The following is a 14,869-nucleotide window of genomic DNA, read 5'->3' as shown; positions in this document are numbered from 1 at the left end:
CTAAAAAACCAAATAACAACAAACAAATATGTAACTACCATCGAGGCTAAAGGGAAGGACTTTTGCTTTCATAAAGGTGACTACAGGAGTATCAAACAGTTTGTAAATTCTGTACAGTGGGATCAGCTGATGTTACCAACGATGAATTCTAAATGGGAAGCCTTCCGGGACTTATTCTTGGCGGCTACTAGGCTTTTCATTCCATAAGAAATACACATAGATGGGTTGACTATTGATGATCATGCTCAGGTAGCTGATAAACTGAATGAGTATTTTGCATCTGCATTCACACAAGTGGAGTTATTCAATGAGGGGAATGCCAGAAGTTTATCAAACTCTAACAGGGAGCTAAGTGATTTCGTAATAACAGAGAGCAAAGTGGAGGAGAAATTGTTGAAGTTAAACATAAGGAAGGCACCTGGGGTGGATGCAATCTATCCAGTTATATTAAAGGAGGCAGCAAAGGAAGTAAGCAAACCCTTAGCCATAATTATGGGAGCTTCCTTGGACTCAGGGGAGGTCTCCATGGACTGGAGGTGTGCAAATGTATCACCAATTCACAAAGGAGATTCAAAAGGTGACACAACTAACTATAGACTTGTTAGTTTAATTTGTGTTCCAGGGGAAAATAATGGAGTCATTATTTATGACTCCATTATATATGAAAATAATGGAGTCATAAAGAAGCATTGCAGGATCATCTAGACAAGGCTGCAGTAATAGTTAAGACACAGCATGGGCTTGTTAAAGGGGGGGGGGGTCTTGTCTGACCAATTTGATTGGATACTATGATGTGGTCACAAAGGAACTGAATATCAAAAATAATTTATATCATATACTTGAATTTCAGGAAATCTTTTGATACTGTTGCACATGGAAGACTGCTGTACAAGTTGGAGAGGGATGGCATTAAGGATAAGTTGCTACAATGGATGAAGGGATGGTTGAGTGTGAGACGACAGAGTGGTAATCAATGGACACTGCTCTTCGTGGACAAATGTTATTAGCGGAGTTCCCCAGGGTTCAGTGCTGGACCCATTGTTGTTTTGTATTCATCAATGATATTGATGAAGGTATATCAAGGTTACTGTCCAAGTATGCCGATTATACAAAGGTTGGCAGGGTTGTTAACGACACTAAAGACAGTATGCTACTCCAACTGGATCTAGATAAGTTGGGCAAATGGCTGCGAATTGGCAACTGAAGTTTAGCTTTGATAAATGAAAAGTACTACATATGGGTAGCAATAATCCAAGCGAAACGTACCAACTGTGTGGTACTACACCCAGGGAAGTGGAAAGTGAAAAAGACCTGGGGGTAATTGTGTGCAGTCAAATATGAAGTTCACTGAGCTGTGGAGATGGGCTGTCAGGGCAGGTCATGGAGTCTTGTCAATGATATATAAGAATTTTGCTAGCAGAGACAGGGAGGTGATTATCCCGTTGTACAAGGCAATGGTCAGGACACCCCTGGAGTACTATGTACATGTCTGGAGCCTCATTTTAGAAAGGGTGTAGAGTTGCTGAAACTATTACAAAGAAGGCTAACAAGGTTTGTGAGGGGAACAAAGGGTTGCTCATACCAAGAAAGGCTGAAGTTCTGCCGATTGCAGCGCCTGGAGAGTAGGCACCTGCGAGGTAGTCTGATTGAGGTGTATAAGGCCTTGGAATGGGATGAGCAAGCTGAATGCTGATGGGATTCTTGCTCAGATTTAGAACCTGGGGGGGCATAGATTCCAAATGAGGAAAGACAGTTGTAGAATTGATGTGCGGAAATTTGCCTTTAGCCAGCAGGTGGTTGATTGGTGGAACAGACTTCCATCTTTTGTTGTGGAAGTTGATAGTCTAAATAAATTTAAGGCTGAGCTGGACAGGTATTTAGAACAAATGGAGAGTTGAAATAGGAGGGTTTTTTTTTTTTTTCTCTCTCCCCTTTGGTTGATGCTGCATAAGCTTGCTTCATATGCCTCTACTAATGCTAATATTTCAACTGCAAAATTTGTCCATATATATATAGGTAGCCCTCGTTTTCTGCTGGTCCGATTTGTGCTGTTCGCAATAGTGCCAATCACTAACCACATTGCCATTTTTTATTTTTATTTAATTATCTATTTATTTTTGAATTTTATTTTTTTTGCAATTTTTTTATGAATTGAAAGTTTAAAATTGTCAGTCAAAATTTATCGGCAAATATACTGTTCTGTGCTATGCACTGTTCACGTGATTTACAACAGTCTGAGGCAATCAGCAATTGGTGCATCCATATCAAAGACGAGAAAGATTCCTGCCCTCAAATCAATCACTCGTGGATGCGAGTAGTAGAGGTCCATGTAAAAGTTTGCAATAGCGCCGATCACAAACCACAATGCCATTTTTTATTTTTTTATCTATTTATTTTTCAATTTTTTTTTTTGCAAATTTTTTATGAATTGAAAGTTTAAAATTGTCAGACAAAATTTATCGGCATCATACTGTTCTGTCCTATGCACTGTTCACGTGGTTTATGACAATCTGAGGCAATCAGCAATTGGTGCATCCATATCAGAGACGAGAAAGATTCCAGCCCTCAAAACAATCACTCGTGGATGCGAGTAGTAAAGGTCCATGTGGTGAACCATTCAATTAGTTGTTGTTTTGCTAGATATTGAGTTCCCTAAGTCACTATTCTGTGCTTATGAATGTAGATTGAAGTGTTTTTCCAGTGAGCTTATGTGATAAGCATAAATCCAAAATTGTAACATTTGGACAAAAGTTTAAGAACTTTGACTTGAATTGCACATTTTTATTTTAAAAAATTCCAAAATTTTTCCAATTTTCCTGACCAAAAGTTTATATGAATTATCATATGAAAGTTTATATGAATAAAGCCATAATTTTAACCTTTAGTTGGGAATTTAAATATTTTTATAAACTTTTAAATTATCAAATTATCTTTGTTCCCTGAGTTTTTCTTATTAATTTTAAATACTATGCTTTATTATTTTCATTTCTGAATTTTTCAAACATGTCATAGTTCTCTCTAGAATATAATAAATGAAACATAAAGAATGCTCAAAAAAGCAGCTAATTATCCATTAGATAATTGGGCTGCTTCACTGCTCATTCTTTTTTGTTTTTTAACTACGGGGTAATACCATAACCTACCCTGTAGTTACCTTCTTAATGCATCATGTGGGCATATCAGTTATGCGGAGTAACTTGTGCAGTCTACCTACTTGAAATGGTCACATGCAACTCCCTTGGCGCAGCAGAAAACGTGTGCAAAAGTTAATCTAACCAGAATCGGGTCTTTAGTCCAGTTTGCTCATTAACATTGTGAACCAGCTGCCACCTTGCAGATCTCAAAGGAATATGCAATGGCACATGCATGTTTATTCAGCATGTGTCATGTTGATGGGATCAATTTGACACATGCTGGATCAACATGCCTTGAAATCCAAGTATGCTGAATAGATAGATGGATTTCAAGACACATTGATCCAGTAAGGCATGGCTTGAAGTTAACATGTTAACTTCTTTGTTTCTTTTTTTAAGTATTATGTTTAGATATTCTAAGTACTAGGTTGAGTTATTTTAGTTCTAAGTATTAGAAAATCTGGAGACATTACTTTGAATTTTACTTTTTATTTTCAGATGGAATTATTTACAAATAGGCCAGATCATTTGGATAATGGAAGCCATTTGAAAGAGAGAAAGGCTTCCACTGCTAGTACAGGAAGTATAAAAAATAAATGGCTCAAAGCATTTCGTAGTCTTAAGACTGGAAGTGGAAATCAGATTCCTGAAAAGTTAGTTATTTATTTAGTTAATAATTCATAAAATGAAAACTGTAATCATTTTGATGTAATTTGAATCTTGATGTACTACAGTGTACAGTAATTTTTGGACATTTTCCCAATTTATGGACATTTCATCTTATGAATAAGAATTTTTGATACTCCAGATTTAGTTTTAATTTATGAATTCAAAAATTTAACCTTAGGAACTTTTGCTAAACTTTAGAAACAGTTTTTCCTTTTGAAAGTAAAATGAATAGGAATAAAACACTGCCAACTTTTATTTTGCAGATATATACAAAATGGTACAGTACAGTACAGTTTTGCAACTATGACATTTCCTTCATTTGTGTGTTGCTCTAGCAACAAGGCCAACATCAGCTATTTGTGAGAAAAGAGCACAAATTCTCAAGTCCAAAAATAATAATTTAAGTATATTTATTCACTATTATTTTGCAATGTATGTTGTGTTGCCAGCTCTTTCTAACATAGGAAATGCTTTCCTGATATTTTTTAATTTGGCAAAGTACATAATTATTACTATTGTGAATTTTCAAGAAAGACAATTCACAATTGCAAATTCTTTTTTGAAATAAATTTAAATTAAATAAATACAGCTCAGATTCTGCTGCAACCTTGAATCATTAGCCTAATCATGAATTCAGGATGAGACCTTAATGACACTTATAATTCACAGAAACTCCCTTGGAACAGCACAAAACGCCAACCGGGCTAGCTGGTTGGGTAACGTGCCTGCCTGGCAACCCAAAGGTCTTGGGCTTGGATCAAAGTACTGCAAAAATCTTGGGAGGTGCATTATGGCCACAGAAGCTGATGCGCCAACAACTACCAAAAAAAAGTGTACAAAAGTTCATCTAATCAGAATTGGGTTTTTAGTCCAGTTTGCTCATTCCTAAAGGTTTGATACATGATATAGTGTCCAGTAATATTTTTAAATTAATCAACAGTATGCCTGATTTCATTCCACTTTTCTTCTAACTCCCTATGCACCAAGAGGAGGAAGATTGGAAGGGGGTTTTAGAGGATTTAGAGGATCAGAAGAGAAAACAAGACATTATTATTATTAGCCATATGGTGCAAGGAAGCCTGAGGCTTATGCTGCACCAGCCAAAAAAAATTTTTTCCCTATTACCCAGAGAGAGAGAGAGAGAGAGAGAGAGAGAGAGAGAGAGAGAGAGAGAGAGAGAGAGAAATCACCAAGAAAGAGAAGAATGATGATATCCAGCCCAGGACCCTGAGTGTGCCAAGCCCATACTCACCAGTTGTTGAGCCCCTGGGGGTTTTCTCTAACCATCATGCTGCCCAGTGATTTCTGCAACCAGCTACAAAGAGGATTTGTGATGGTGGCTAAATTGCATGTCTCTCTCCCCCCCAGAAACACACACACACCAAATCAATCCACAGTATTCTCTTCCTGTATCACTACCACACAAGCATTCACCCAGTCAGAAAGTAGCTTTTCACATTTTGTTGATTTCTATTGTAGTTTCCTCAACTTAAAAAAAAAAAAAAAAAAAAAGCAAATTTGCACATAATGTAAAACCACTAATTTCAAAATGTGTGATTTTTGCAACAACAACATGCACTGTGCAAATAAATGGGCAGCTCATTCAGTACTACCTTCTTATCAAGTCAAAACTTGCTGTAATCCACAATTTCAAGATATAAAATCATTTCTAGAACTTTTTGATTAGATCTCGTGTATGCAATGAAGTGTTTTTCTTACACCATTAATAAATTATATTTTTCTCAGTGTTCCTTCTCATCCCAGGATCACTTTATATCCTTGGCAGCAATCTTTGGCAGAAAACTGGTGAACCTTTCTTCATATAACAATTAAGTCTTGTACAAAACTACAGTTCACACACAATAGCATATAAATTATCATTTTAAGTAGTGTGTTTCTTCAAATATTCCAGGTACAGTGAGTTATGTTTCCCCTCTGAATTATCATACATTTTTCTATCTGCAAAACATAAAACCTAGTCCATGAACAAGAATGCACATTCAACATACATATAATACGAGGGGGAGTTCACTGATACAAAAAGATTTGTATTCACCAGAAGTAGTTGGTTGGAAAGATAATTTTTTTTTTTTTTTTTTTTTTTGTTTGATACCTTGAAAAAACTATAGCAACCACACAAATATTAATTTTATTCTGATAGTTTGTTTTTTCTTTGCAGCATTGAATGAAGTGTCACAATGGATAAAGTGGAATACAGATCAGTTATTCGGTTCCTCTTACTGCAAAGGAAAATGTCCAAAACAATCTGTGAAGAAATGGTTGCTGTTTATGGAGAAGACTGCTCAGGTTAGTGTTTGGGGCACAATTGGTATAAACAATTGAAATGTGGAAGTACCTCAGGTGCACAATGAAGAAAGATCAGGATGCTCAGCAACAAAAAAAAAAAAAAAAAAAAAAAAAAGTTGCAAAAATTGAGGCATTAATCCTGTAAGATTGCCATATTAGCATCAAAGAACTAGCTGTAGAGCTCCAAATTAGTATAGGGTCTGTGGAGAACATTATCCATCAACAGTTACATATCAGTAGAGTGTCTACTAGATGGGTTATCACACTTCTGACTCTTGCCAGAAGAAGGAAAGGGCCCAATGTGCACATGAAAAGCAAGAGTTGATGTGCAGGAAAAGCAAAAGGAGTTTTTTCATGGCTAGTCACCATGGATGAAACTTGAATTCATTACTCTGAAACTAAACAAATGTCAAAACAATCAACTTAACGTGGGCACCTGTACGTGCTGAGGGGACCTTCCAGTAATGCTGCTTGGCATCCAGTTTGGCAGCACTGGGATCCAATGCCCACAGCCTAGGTACCAGGCTATCATCATAGAATCTGGCATATTTACCGTGCACTGCGACCCACGGAAACTCGGAAAGGGGGATCCTGGTGGTTGAGGGACCCAGCTTCAACACCACTTTGGCTCCTCCTTCAACAAAACAGGTAGTCCTGGAAGGCTTGGCCAGGATCAATCAGCTAGTGGGTTAGTCTGCAAGGATCAACCATGCCAATGCCATGCCCCTACTCATGGTCTGAGGGACAGGATTCAGGCTGGCAGCAGTGCAGTATAGTGTCTAGGCATCCCACTCCCTAGTGCATTTATTGCATGCTAGGTAGTAGGCATCCCTTTGGGCTCAGTGGTGGGTGAGGAGCCCAGGCACTGAACAAAAATAAAACCATGAATCCTGATAGAAGTATTTCTTCTGGGGCCATAACACTGTCCCTACTTAAAAACCTCTACACTGACCCCGCTGATGCCACTTCAGCAAAAAGACAGAAAACAGACAATATTAGGTCCAATACCCCAATACCTAATAATACACTCTACAAGTGAGAAAGCTATAGGAAAAATGTCACCCTTCTTTATCCAAAGGGTTGGCAGGGTCTCCTAAATCTATCAAACGGCTTTGCTCAGGCAACCCCTCCTTGTAGAGACTAAAAGTGACAAGCATTCAGAACAGCTCCTCTGAGCTACATCTATGGGGGAATGCCCATTATAGTTGTGTCATCATGGAATGGGATCTCATGGATGTGACTGAAGAGGAAACTGTTCTGAATTTAAATCCCAAGGAGTGACAGCTGTGAAAAGAATATTCATGTGTAGGGAAGGAAAACTTGTTCCCATGAGAAACATCCTAACATTCACCAATGTCTCCTAATAAAATTATAGCTGGCTACATTAACTGTCCTGTGTGTCCATATGTCCCAAATCAATTAAGGTGCTTTAAGTGCCAGAAATATAGACACTCATGAATGGCCTGTCATGGAGTCCCTGCATGTGCTTGATGTGCTGCAAAGGACCATGAACTTCATGTTCAGCTACAAAACCCACCTGCGTTAACTGCCAAGGAGAACACCACGCTTACTTACTCATGAGTATGCCAGAGGTGAAAGGAGGAAAAATAAATTTAGGCAGAGCTGAACATTTCATATCAGTAGGCAAGAAAAGTGGTGAAACCTATGGTTATAAACAAACCTAACTATGCTCAGAAGGTAGGGAGATGTTCCATTGGAACTCGGACTGGAATGACCATCCCACCAAAAGAGCCATTCACTCCCATTGCACCCTACCTGTTAAGTTCAAGAGAATACCTGCTCAGAAGGACCAATCAGCTGCCACTCCTATGTCCGTACCTCCTAATGCTCCCCCATTAACGAAAGAAACTGGTGGAGAAAAGAATAAGAAGCATGAAACACCCCCCCCTAGTACTCAAGAAAAAAAAATAGATGTATAGAGGAAGGAGGTACCAGACGAAACACTCTTGGAACTTTTAGTGGGGGAAGAAATGGACACAAGACAACATCCATACTTCCCAAAAAAAAAAAAGATAAATCGAAGACTGATAAAAGTAAGCTCTCAGCACCTCGGAAGCCACCTGATGGACCAACAATCCAAAATAATGGCTAAATTCTTACAGTGGAATTGCCATGGCGAAATACTGACGACATCAAGGCCATTCTGCAAAAGCATGAGCCAGTTTGCTTTTGCTTGCTAGAAACATTTTTGAAGGCAAATGAAAACCCAGCATTTCCTAATATTACAATCATACATAAGGACAGAACTGAGGATGGACCTGCCCATGGAGGAGTTGCCATTCTTGTGGACAATCAGACCCCTTCCCAAACTGTACCACTTTCCCCTAACTTGGAAGTGATAGCAGTTTGCCTTATGGTCGAGTTTTTATTAACTCTCTATTTGATTTATTTGCCACCTGGGGCTGACTTCCCCAGAGAGACCTTAATTATCTCATTGTGCAGCTGCCTTCCCCTGTTCTGCTCCTTAGGGATTTCAATGGACGTACTACCCCATGGAGTAGTACTAGCATCAATGGAAGGAGATGTGCCTTAGAGCATATGCCCATGGACAATGACCTCTCCCTTCTAAATGTGGGAACAAACACCTTTTTCCACACTCCTACCTGTACATTTCCTGCAGTTGATCTTTCTATCTGCTCCCCTTCTCTTACTTTGGGAGGTGGAGGAGAAGCCATATGGAAGCGATCACTTCCCTCTAATAACTCCACTAATTAATGGGAGAGAGAGAGAGAGTGAGAGTGAGAGTTTTCCTGTTAGGTTATCATGGTGGAAGAATGATCAGGCTGACTGACTGGAATGCCTTCCAACTTCTGGCACAGTTTGACATCAGACATGAGAATTCTGTAGAAAAGTGGAGACCAGAAGTTCATCAAACTGTAATAGGGAGCTAAATGACTTTGTAATAGCTAAGGAAAGTGGAAGAGAAATTATTGAAGATAAATATAAGAAAGGCACCTAGGGTGGATGAGATCTATCCAGTTAGTTATATTAAGGAGGAAGAAAGCAAACAGTTTGTCATATTAACGACAGCATCCTTGGATTCTTGGGGGAGCTCCCCATTGACTGGAGAAGTGCAAATGTATTCCTAATTCACAAAGGAGGAATCAAAGGGCGACAAGAGTAATTTCAGACTTGTTAGTTTAACTTCTGTTCTGGGGAAAGTAATGGAGTTACTGGTTAAAGAAGCAATTCAGGATCATCCAGACAAGACTGCAGTTATAGTTCAGACATGGGTTTGATAAGGGGAAATCTTGCCTGACCAGTTTGATTTCATACTATGATGTGGGCCCTGGATGCCAAGTGTATTTCAAGGCCAAGTGATATTCTTGTGATTCATAAAGTGCTCCTCTTGATAAGCAATTAAAATTATATTTTAAGTTTCTGCATTTCTTTCAACAGTCAAGCCACAAGTTAGAACACAGAAAGGAAATACACCTTTCTATACATTTTCCTATATTTCTATTTTTAATAATTAACTAATTCTTCAACCACTTGGGCTCAGAGTGGCACTGCTCCTGCATCCCCATGGTGGGGTCAGTAACCTTGGGAAAAAGTTATCCCCCATGGCTAAAAGGAGTAACCATGGATAGAAACAATTATCCACCTCTAGAGCCTTCAAACTCAAGCCAGACAAACCCAATGATGATGACTTGAACCAACCAAAAAGGCTCCAAAGAGAAGTGCAGTGCAATGAGATACCAAACAAGTTATCACCATTCGTTATCCAAAGATATTTGGAATCCATTGCTGGAACACCAAAAATGGTTAAGCGACTGAGAGCGGTGGAGATATCGCCTTATCCCATACTACCCAAACCTATCACAACAGGTTTCTAGAGTCCTAAAATCACATGGGATAAAATGCGTACAACTTCCAGGCAGAAAGTTATGATCCCTCATCTCTAAAGTGAAAACACCGGGCCCCACCAAAGTGGTCTGGTCTATCGCATTTCTTGCTGTGACTGCACTAGCTGCTACACTGGGGAAACTGGGAGACTGCTTGGAAAACGTCTTTCGGAACACGAAAGAGCAATCCGCTTAGAGGATGTAGAACACTCAGCTATTGCCGAACACGTTTGGGCAACCCACCACGACATTGACCCACACCGCGATGTTGTGATTGTGAATAGGTCCCGCCCACTATCGACGATGCATCTGGTTGGAGTCATTGAACATCACATGCTCCAGTACCTTGGTCAGCAGGAGCAGTAGATGTCGGGTCCACCCTATCATCGAAACAACAATTCTGACTAATGTCAAATGCTGGCAACATCCACATGCATCACAGCCACAGGCTTCAACATCCAACAATTAATCATGTGGTTCATGTACATGGTTGGCAGTACACGCCCTCATGTTCCACTCTTAACTGTCAGTGTGATTGAGGAAGGTTGACAAAAACAACCGAAAGCTTTTTGTATGTATCTAATCTAATATGTGTATGTGTTTTTCCTATTACTAAACTTGTCATAATTTATTCTGTCTCTGTTTCGCTCCGTGCCTACAGTAATTCGATATTAATAATTAAAAGAATTTAACAAAAAAAATTGCAAAACGATTTTCCTTCCTGAAGATGACAATGCTTTTTGACTGTATGTTGTGAACACAGGAATGAAAATTACCAAGTAAGGGTGAGCATGAAACTTTAAATAGGGATTATTTGTCTTCATGCTTATAATTACGTTGGGCACTTAAGTATTTTGGCCTCGTTAAATAAAGTGTTTTTCGTGAACGGCATGAAAGGCTAATTCTGACACTGCTGAACAAGAAGCACGAACTGAGGCCACATGTTGATTAACACAAATATTCAGAGGAAAACGCATTGAATATTGGTAAGATCAGTCACAATCACTGCAAGAAATGTATACCAGGTCATTAATTTGTGTTGCGAACGAGGAAAGGACTGAGCGATTGTTCAGTATAGTGTGTAATTTCTGTAATGGCTTGGCCACAATTTTAAATTCAGTATCTTTAAAGAATCTGTTAAGCTGTTTGTGCCACTGTTCAACATATGGGACAGAAATAAAGTATTTTTTGATATTACTATTCTTGGTTGGTGTAATATTTTGTATCCTATCCTTAGCTTGTACCCTAATTCGGTTAATTGTAGCAAGGAGATAACCCCTGTTTAAGAATATACTGGTTAATATTTGTATTTCTGAGCCCAAAGTAGGATACAAAATACTACACCAACCAACAATAGTAATATCAAAAAATACTTTATTTCTGTCCCATGTGTTGAACAGTGGCACTAACAGATTCTTTAAAGATACTGAATTTAAAATTGTGGCCAGGCCATTATGGAAATTACACACTACTGAACAATCGCTCAGTCCTTTCCTCGTTCGCAACACAAATTAATGACCTGGTATGCATTTCTTGTGGTGATTGTAACTCGTCTTACCAAGATTCGATGTGTTTTCCTCTGAATATTTGTGTTAATCAACATGTGGCCTCAGTTCGTTCTTCTTGTTCAGCAGCATCAGAATTAGCCTTTCATGCCGTTAATGAAAAGCACTTTTCTATTTAACGAGGCCAAAATACTTGTGTCCAACGTAATTACACGCGACTATTAATTGCAGAAACCGTAGAAATTAAATTACACAAGAATTCTGTTAATGTTCACCGGCCATACCTGATCTCTGATTCATGGGCTTTTTACATGCATGCACGAAGACAAATAATCCCTATTTAAGTTTCATGCTCACCCATCTTCAGTAATTTTCATTCCTGTGATCACGTCATATGGTCAAAGCATTTTCAGCTTCAGGAAGGAAAATCGGTTTGCAATTTTTACATTAAATTCTTTTAATTAATTTTCTTATTTTTAATTGTGTTAAATTGATTTTTAATTATTTGTTACTCTAATGTAAAATTTTCGATTTTTTTCCGTTTTATGCAAAAACGTTGATTAGAATTTGACAGCATTGTTAAGGGGTGTACTCTGTCGGTTTAGTGAGGGGTCACTGAAGACTTGGGGGGAAACAGAAGAATAGGAACGATAGAGTAGGCATCCCCAAAGAGGTCAGTGGAGACGAGCTCCACCAGTTGAAGTGTAAAGTGTAAAGTAAAGTGTGTTCGTGTCAAACGGCACCAGGGGTTTCCCCCATCTCCGCGTGGTTTTCTTTGTGGGTGTAACAGATCACTGTTAAGGCCAGAGATTTAAAAGTGTATGGGATTTGGAAGTATTGTGTTGTGTATCGTTGTTCCTCTGGCCATTTAGCCGCTAGACCCCTGCTGGGGCCCAACGTTGCCCACACTCAGCCCCGTGGAGGCAGACCAGGTACACCCAGCATAATTATTTACTCTGGCAGGCCCTGCCACCTAATTTCCTGAGATTTCAGTGGCTAGGGCCTAAAAAAAAAAAAAAAAAATAGTAATAATAAATAAAATAAAATAAAAAATAATAATAATAACGCGATTTTAGGGGGTGGTTCGCTAATGAGGTTAAGTTTCGGAATTGATGCACGATTTGGCTGTTATAATTTGGAAGTTTAAGTTTTTGTCGTGTGGGGCGTACACTGTGATGTATAGAGAGAGAGAGAGTGGGGGGAAAGACTGAAGACTGGAGGGGAAAGACAGATATGAGGCCAATAGGGTAGACGACCCCAGATATCAGTGTGGCATGCCCATGCCGCACCAGGAGAAGTAAACGGGGGTGACGGGGGAGGGGACGGTCCCGGCCCCTCCCACCGCCAGGATATGGAGAGAAAGTGGGCCAGACTAGGTGTCCAACCCAGATCGCCAAAAGGCGAGGCAACAGCATAGCTGCAGTCACAGTCATGGTTTTCGGATGTTCAGTTCAGTGTCGCTTCAGGTAGGTCACAGTCTTGGTTCAGTCTCACTTGTCTCGTGTTCATCTTATGGGATCAGGAAGAGGAGTGATGACTCTGGTCAGTTTGTAGTACTGCTTTGATGTCAATTCAGGTAGTCATATTCGTTGAGAGCATCAGTCCTGGCCATTTGCACCAGGTCATGAATGGAGAGTTATCTTTGTTGGTAATTTCTTCTGATCGGTTGTAGTCATGCGGTATGTTCATGCTGTAGTCTCCTCCTTGGTTAGTTTCAATGGAGTTCTTCTATTCAGATGTTTCCATATTGTTGCGGATAGCGATTTCTGTTCTCCTTCTGTTAAAGATGTCCTGGGCGTAGCGGCTGAACGCGGTGTACTCGTCTTCCGAATCCAGGAGGTGATGCTCATTGTCTTTTGGTACAAATTTTATACTGGTGATGAGTACTGATCTTTGTTCCTCATAGCATTCACATTTGTGCATGATATGTTGCCATGTCTCCATATTGCCACAGGTGCAAGTTGGGTCCTCGGTCAGTCCGAATGAATTCAGTTTTGCGTTAAAGGGCCCATGGCCCGTCAGGAGGAAGGTGGTGTTCAGTCCTGGGTAGAACCATTTGGGGGCTTTTGGATAGGTCTTGTCTACGTAGGGTATAAATTTCCGTGTGACTTCACCCTTGGTCGTCTCTTGCCATCTCCTCTGCCAAGTTTCTTTCAGGTGTTCCATGATTTTCTGTTTTTCCATTCGGTGGTTGTTTGTAGGGTCCAGTGTAAAAGTGTCAAACGTGGTCGGTGTTCCCTTTGCCAGGTAGTACATCAACCCACATCTCGCCACCTCCAGGTCCAGAGGGAGAGTTCCCGCCAGGACCTGCAACGCACAGGTACTCACCGTGTTACACGCCCTGGTGATGGTGAGGAGTATTTTTCGCTGTATTGTATCGAGGATTCTTTTATTTACTGCTGTTCTTGCTTTGACGTACCATATTGGGGCTCCATAAGTAATTGCTGGGACGAAAATTGCTTTATAGTAGAGGGATAATGTTCTTTTGTTTAGTCCCCAGTCTCTGCGTGTTATTCTGACTACTAGTGCTGCGTATTTTCTCAGCTTCTCCTTCAGATATAAGAGGTGTTGTTTAAAGGACAGGTTGGAATCTAGGATAATGCCTAGGTATTTCATCTGGTTTGCCAGTTTGATTGTGCTTCCCCTTACTTTTATCTGGGGCCGCCGTCTGATGTCGAGTGTTCCTCTCAGTAGAATTGAGTTCGTTTTGGTCGGGGAAATCTCCAGTGTATGCAGGTTTGCCCAGTCCTGGAGCACTTGCAGTGCATGGTTTGCACGGGCTTCTAACTGTGATCTAGAACTCGCTGCCACCGTTAGGACGAGATCATCTGCGAAAGCTTGTGCGTTGACATTACCCAAGTCGAGTGCCAGGAATTCATCAAAAACAATGTTCCACAGGAGCGGCCCCAGGACAGATCCCTGCGGGCAGCCCCTGCGGACCGATCTTGTCAGGCTCCGAAATGGTGCCATTACCCTGATTTTTCTATCTGAGAGGTAGGATCTAATGCAATTATATAAATTCATGGGGATTTTTGCCTTGCGGAGTCTGCCCAGGACGCTCGGCCACCAGAGGGTGTCGAACGCCCCGGCGAAATCGACCGCAATTACCAGGAAGTACTTTTCATTACATTGTGCTGCGCTTTCTAGGAGATTCCGAATTGCTTCAATCGTGGAGAGTCCGGATTTGAACCCATATTGTCTGGGTGACTCTAGGTTAGCTTCTTTGTAGTGGCTGAGTATTCTTCGATGTAGTATTCTCTCCAGGAGTTTACTTAGTGTTGATAGCAGCGCTATGGGACGGTAAGAGTTTGGTTGTTCAGGTGGTTTAGTTGGGTTTTTCAGGATGAGCTTGAGATGTGCTGTTTTCCAGCTAGTTGGGAAATGGCCC

The 14,869-nt window shown here is 40.1% G+C and overlaps 1 protein-coding gene across 2 annotated transcripts in view; it reads left to right on the top strand.

The window, feature by feature from the left end:
* Positions 1 to 14,869, top strand: part of Stacl (SH3 and cysteine-rich domain-containing protein) — an 876,542-nt gene that overhangs the window by 471,213 nt on the left and 390,460 nt on the right. For both annotated transcript variants that reach the window (XM_090388808.1, XM_090388807.1), the window contains exon 10: positions 3,633 to 3,787. In XM_090388808.1, coding sequence (XP_090244934.1) covers positions 3,633 to 3,787 — 155 coding nt within the window. The remainder of the gene's footprint in view (positions 1 to 3,632; positions 3,788 to 14,869) is intronic.

The sequence above is a fragment of the Mastigoproctus giganteus genome, chromosome 14, assembly GCF_048544385.1.
Source record: "Mastigoproctus giganteus isolate SK-2022 chromosome 14, ASM4854438v1, whole genome shotgun sequence".
In the NCBI taxonomy this organism is placed as follows: Eukaryota; Metazoa; Arthropoda; class Arachnida; order Uropygi; family Thelyphonidae; genus Mastigoproctus; species Mastigoproctus giganteus.
Note: the sequence above shows the minus strand (reverse complement) of the source record. Positions and strands in the feature narration are given on the sequence as shown.